The 6,336-nt window shown below is 43.5% G+C and overlaps 1 protein-coding gene across 1 annotated transcript in view; it reads right to left on the bottom strand.

The window, feature by feature from the left end:
- Window positions 1-2,103: 2,103 nt before the first annotated feature.
- The window catches only part of MUC16 (mucin 16, cell surface associated), a 143,488-nt gene continuing 139,255 nt past the window's right edge, over window positions 2,104-6,336 (bottom strand). Inside the window, 4 exon segments of the mRNA XM_036282229.1 lie at window positions 2,104-2,757; window positions 2,759-2,811; window positions 4,431-4,510; window positions 4,711-4,752. Of these exon segments, the coding sequence (XP_036138122.1) occupies window positions 2,718-2,757; window positions 2,759-2,811; window positions 4,431-4,510; window positions 4,711-4,752 (215 nt within the window). The 3' untranslated portion in view covers window positions 2,104-2,717.

Genomic DNA, 6,336 nt, shown 5'->3' with positions numbered 1-6,336 from the left:
GTCACCCACCCAGGAGCATGCCTGTGACTCCCCTACACCCATTCTCCCTCACAGGCATGCTTCTCCTATTCTAAGGGACCCCACGAGGCTTGCAACCAGGTCAGCAATGGGCAGTGGCAGTTCATCCTGGGCAAACCCCTGAACCTCCCCCAAGGCCCCTTTTCTCTGACTTAGTGAGCCAGAGCAGGCCAGCCTGGGATCATTATCCTAGCCTTTTCTTGTTTCACTGTCCCTAGCTTTAATAAATGTCCTCTAAAATTCACCTGGACTCGTGTTGTGAAACTTTTCCTGCATGAAGTTAAGAGCCCATACACTACTGGCTGGCCCCAGGCAGACCTGCTCAGGGCCAGTTCCCCTTTCTGGTGACAGAGGGACCAGCCTATTTTATGTCTCGACCCCTCCTGCCAGTCTTGACATAGCTTCAGTATATCCATAGCTACAGGACTTCTGTTCCAGGACTTCAGGTGGTTCTCAAGTGTGGTTGTTCTATAATTTAGTTGTAATTTTGATGTCACAGCAGGAGGTGAGCACAGTGTTTACCTACCTGCCATCTTGACCAGAGGCCTCTCCTCACCTACTTTGCCTGACAGGTTGGTCAGATTCTGAGGAGATGTGTTAAACAATAATGGACTATCTATGGTTATATATTCCCTAAAAATTAGTTATTTTTATTTTTATTTTTTTCTTATCCTCACCCGAGGACATTTTTCCATTTTTTGTTCAGATAGAGCGGGAGGGAGAGAGAGGAAGAGAGAGAGAGAGAGAAACATCAATGTGAAAGGGACACATCGAGTGGCTGCCACCCGCACGACCAACCAGGGCCGGGGACAAACTGCAACCGAGGTACATGCCCTTAGCGGGAAGCGAACCCGGGTCTCTCTGTACCACAGGCCGACGCTCCAACCGCTGAGCCAAACCACCCAGGGCAAAATTAGTTATTTTTAATTGAATCTTTTCTCCTCTATTCTCTCATGTAATCATCTTGAGTTTTAGTAGAATGTGTTTTTAATGTCTTGTCTTTAAAGCTAATACTAATTTTTATACCTTTCTTTTTTTCTTTTTCTTTTTTTATTAAATATTAGGTGAAAGAGAATGAGCACTTTTTTTTAATTTTAATTTTTTATCCTCACCCAAGGACATTTTTGGATATTTTGTTCAGATAGAGTGGGAGGGGGAGAGAGGGATGGAGGGATGGAGAGAGAGAGAGAGAGAGAGAGAGAGAGAGAGAGAGAGAAAGAGAGAGAGAGAGAGAGAGAAACATCGATGTGAAAGGGACACATCGAGTAGTTGCCACCCGCACAACCCATCCAGGGCCGGGGACAAACTGCAACTGAGGTACATGCCCCTAGCAGGAACCGAACCCGGGTCTCTCCAGACCGCAGGCCGACGCTCTAACCGCTGAGCCAAACCGGCCAGGGCTATTTTTTTCTTTTTCTTGTGACTCCTGTTATGGCTTTCGGGTTCACATTACTTCTTCCTGATGTACATTCTTTACTGGTTCTCTCAATGAAGGTCTAAGGGAAGTCAAAGCTGAGACTATCTGTATGTTGGAAAATGTCTTTATCTCTTTCTCTGACAGATAGCGCTAGGTGTTTAGTTTCTTAATAATTATTTTTCCTTCCTTACTATTTAATATTTTTAGCCACCATATCTTCGTGGGAATAAAGCCCCAAGGGTGGTATGTGCAACTGAGACAATGCATTCTGAGCTTGCCAATTATGTTACTTAGTAGATGTGAAGTTGTTAATAATGATAGTTATTATTACTATTCCTATTATAGTCTTCAGAAAGTACATTCTCAGAGCAGATGTTCACACCAAAAAATATGGAACGGTGGGCATTACTGGGACTTTAATTTTCAGCCCTTGAGTATCTTCAGCTGTGGTCGTTTGCAAACTGTGTTGAATCATATAATCAGTTTCTACAAACCACCAGCAGGACAGCACAGCCAGCCCATGCCTAAGAGGCTTTGAGCTGCATATTGGGGAGCTTCCGCTATCACTGTTTTGTTGGATTCTGTGCAGAGAAACATGAAAAAAGACTCATTCTCTCACATTTACCCCTGAGTTTTATTCATCTCCACATCCAAAGCAGACACACCATCTTTCTAGAGCCTGGGTGTTACTCTCAATTCAGTCTTCCCACATAGCCAGTCATTTCAGGCCCCAAGTTCCAGAGCTGAATGCAGAGTCCCGTTGAACCCATTCCTTCCATCCTGGCCTATCTTCCATCTTGGAGAACCGTGAGGAAAGAGGTGGCACCGAGGCAGGTCGACCTGGAAGTCCTGGCGTGAATCTGAACTTCAGAGAGTGAAGTAGTGCGAGGGGAGCTTGAGATGCCAGGGCTTTGGGGTGGGAACACCGGAGGAATGGAGGTAAGTGTGGCGCTAACCCAAGTCAGTTCAGGTGTGTTCCAAAGTTTCCTAAGAAGGGAAGCCACACCCTGGAGAGGATACGGTTTTGTACAGTGGCAATTTCTGCTCCAGTTTTGCCAATTCTGGTGTTCCTGAGGGATAAAGGGATGCAAAACTGCAAGGCAGAACTTGCAGTTGCCTTCAGGACTTAATGAAGGGGAAGAATTTCATCTCAGTTTCCTGTGGACCAGACAGGGCTATATTAAGAAGGACCAGAGACTGTGACGGACCAGTGTGGTTGATCCGTGTTCCAGCCAAGCTCCTCCTGGCCCTGGCTGGGAACAGGGGCCTCAGGCGGATCTAGTCATTGCAGCTTCCTGTGGTCTAGGTGTGGCAGGTACCAGGCATTGCTGCTGAATCTCAAAATCTTCCTTCTTCTTCCGCAGGCACATGGTGACCTGTGAAGGTAAGGAGAGGGCCTCAGCATGGACTGTCCAGCTGCCCAAGTGTGGGAGACTGTCAGAGAAGATGGACAGAGCCACGGAGACCAGGCGCGTCCCTCTCCTTTTTTAATTTAATGTTCTCCATCAGTCCTTTTTTTCCCCTCTTTCATCTTTTCTGTTTTTCTCTCCCCTTTTCACTCTCATTAGTTCTACCATTTTCCCCTCTAGTAACCATTTATATTCTTCCCTCCCTCCCTCTTTCCCTCCCTCCCTTCCTCTCCCCACACTGTAGCTTAATTGAGGTATAACTGACATATAATAAACTGTGTACATTAAAGTGAACAATTTGATATGTTTCGATGATAACTTATTGAACTGTCACTACAATCAAGATAAGGAACGCCCATCACCCCCAACGCGTCCTCATGCTTTTCTGTAATTCCTCATTGTCTGCCATTTGAGACACACCCTCATTCCCAGGCAAGCACTGAACTGATTTCTATCCCTAGATATTTGCTAGTATTTTGTGAAGTTTGTATATGAATGGGATCATACAGTATCATCTTTACCTAGCTTCTTTGACCCAGCATAGCTATGCTGGGATTTATGCCTGTCATTGCTGAAGAAGATCCCATTGTGGGGCTGGTCCATGGTTTATGTATCCTTCACCTGTTGGTGGGCATCTTGGCTGGTTTTCATTTTGGGCTAGTCCATGAAAACCTCTTACGGACATTTGTGTACATGTCTCTTTGTATAGATGTAAGCTTTTATTTTCCTTGGATAAATTCCTAGGAGTGCAGTGGCTGGGTAGGTATATGTAACTTTTTTTAAAAAGCTACTTTTCACTAGCACTGTATAAGACTTCCAGTTGCTCCACATACTCACCAAAACTTGTGATAGTCATTTTCATGTGTAGTGGTAACTCTACCACTATGATAGATTCATGATGTTTAGTTATATTCCCCTAATGACTACTGCTGTTAAAAAAAGAAACAGGCAAACCTTGGAAAAGCATTTGCAAAACATGTGCCCATCAGAGGACTTGTGTTTCTAATACAGTCATATACCACATAACAACAAGGGTATGTTCTGAGAAAGGTGTTGCTAAGTGATTGCCTGTATAGCTTGTTGCTGTACAAAACAACACACAATTAACCCAAGCAAGAAAAATGATGCAATGAAGAGATACAGTACACACAAGATATAGGAGGCTACTGCCAGTATAACACGCACACTGTTGTACAGCAAACCTTTCTATAAGTAGAAAGAGTACACTCTAAAATAATGACAAAAAGTATGGTATAGTAAATACCTAACCAGTAACACAATCCTTTATTATCAGTATCAAGTATTATATACTATACACAATTTATACTTTTATGCAAGTGGAAATGCAGTAGGTTTGTTTGCACCAGCATTACCTCAAACACTTGAGTGATGTGTTTTGCGAGGACCTTACTATGGCTATGATGCCACTAGGTGGTAGGAATTTTTCAGCTCTATCATAATCTTATGGGACCAACATCATATATGTGTCCCATCGTTGACCAAAATGTTGCTATGTGATACATGACTGTGTATAAAAAACTCTTACAACCCAATAGCAAGAAGACAAGCATCACTTCCTCGCTTACCAAGAAACAGCAGATCAGGCATGTGATGAGCACCAAGAGTCCCGCCAAGCAGATGAGGATGATGGTCCAGAAGGGGAGGTCTGGGGAGACAAGTGCTAAGCTGAGTCACCTTCTCTCATCTCCCACAGGGATCTTGCTTTCTCCCCACTGTGCCTCAATGGTTCTTGACATGGGTTGGCCAACTGTTGTTCTCATCTAAGTTCTTGTGTGCCTGGTTCTCTTGGATGAGGCACAAAATCAAGACATTCCCTTCCCACCCTGAGGCTGCTGGGAGGCTTACCAGAATCCTCAGTCAGGGCATTATGTCTGTTTGGAGAATACCCTGAAAGTGAATAAAAAGGAGAATGAATGAGAGTGTATTTTACTCTGTTTAATAAAACTCTTCAAACACAGAGAAAAATAGAAACATATCATAAACATCCATCACCGAGTTTTAGCAATGTATATTTCATCCAGTTAAAAACATTTCATCTGATGCATACATTATTAACACTTGCCACTCTTGCCTCATTCCATATTTTCATTGAAATATTAAAGCAGACATCATGATGTTTCACTTCGTTTCACTTTGCATCTCTGAAAAATGAGATGTAATGGCCGACATAACGGAAAGCCGTTATCACACTACAGGAGTGTATTAATTCATACCTCTGAGCACAGAGGACTGAAAGTGGGCTGGACCATCTTATGATCATCAGGAGAAATGGTTCATCCAGGTTGGCAAGCACAAGGTATCTCTCTACATATGTAAATTCCCACTCACAATCTCTCTTCTCACCCCCTTCTCCTTTACCACATTGTTTTATACTCATTTTCCAGGATGCACTTACAAGATAATTTCCCCCAGGAATCCTTCTCTGATTGTCACTCCCAAGTATGGATTGGTTTTCATCAAATAATTTACTATTGACAATTGCCTATTCTTGTTATTTTCAACTACAACATAAACTTCATGAGGGTAGGGACACATTGCACCCACTGGGCATGGGGAGAGGGTCGCAGGTCCCCTACTTCTACAACTTCTCCCTAGCCCTCTTCTTAAGATGTGCTATCCAATACAGAGCTGCCACAAGGGGCTTCTTAAATTACAATTAATTTTAATTAAATAAAATTTAAAAATCTAGTACCTCATTACATTACAAACCAATAAAAATAAAAATAACAGTCATATGCCCTGGCTGGTGTGGCTCAGTGGTTGAAATGTTGGCCTGTGCACTAAAGGATTATGGGTTTGATTCCTGGTCAGGGGCACATGCCTCAGCTGCAGGTTTGATCCAGGCCCCATTGGGGTGCGTATAGGAGGCGACCAATCAATATGTCTCTCTCATATTAATGTTTCTCTCTCTCTCTCTCTCTCTCTCTCTCTCTCTCTCTCTCTCTGTGTGTGTGTCTTTTCCTACCACTCTCTCTAAAAATCAATGGAAAAAAAATATCATTGGGTGAGAATAAAAAAAAAAATCAGTCCCATTAGCCATATGTCAGATATTCAATAACTCAATATGGCTAATGGACTAGACAGCAGACAGAGAGCATTTCCATTATTGCAAAAGTTCTATTGGGCAAACTACAGCCTATGGGTCAACTCAGGCCCACTGCCTGTTTTTATACAGCCTGTGAACCAGAAAACAGGTCTATCTCATCACAACTGTCAAGGTTGGCTCACAAATAGTTTGCTGCTGAAAGCCCTCACTGACCATCTGGTAAACTGGGTTTCAATATACAGATAAGGACACAGAAGTCCACAGTGGAAAAAGGACAAAGACTGAGGGCACAGAGCAGTCTAGGTGAAGGCAAAGGCCTCCTGTGTCCCATTGGGTAGCCTTTCCTCTCCCTCAATAGTGGGTAAAGCCAGGGGGACTGTGCTACCTCCTGCCAGCCTGAGAAAGTTCAATGCTGACTCATCCCC

This window comes from Molossus molossus, unplaced genomic scaffold, assembly GCF_014108415.1.
Source record: "Molossus molossus isolate mMolMol1 unplaced genomic scaffold, mMolMol1.p scaffold_m16_p_4, whole genome shotgun sequence".
NCBI lineage: Eukaryota > Metazoa > Chordata > Mammalia > Chiroptera > Molossidae > Molossus > Molossus molossus.
Note: the sequence above shows the minus strand (reverse complement) of the source record. Positions and strands in the feature narration are given on the sequence as shown.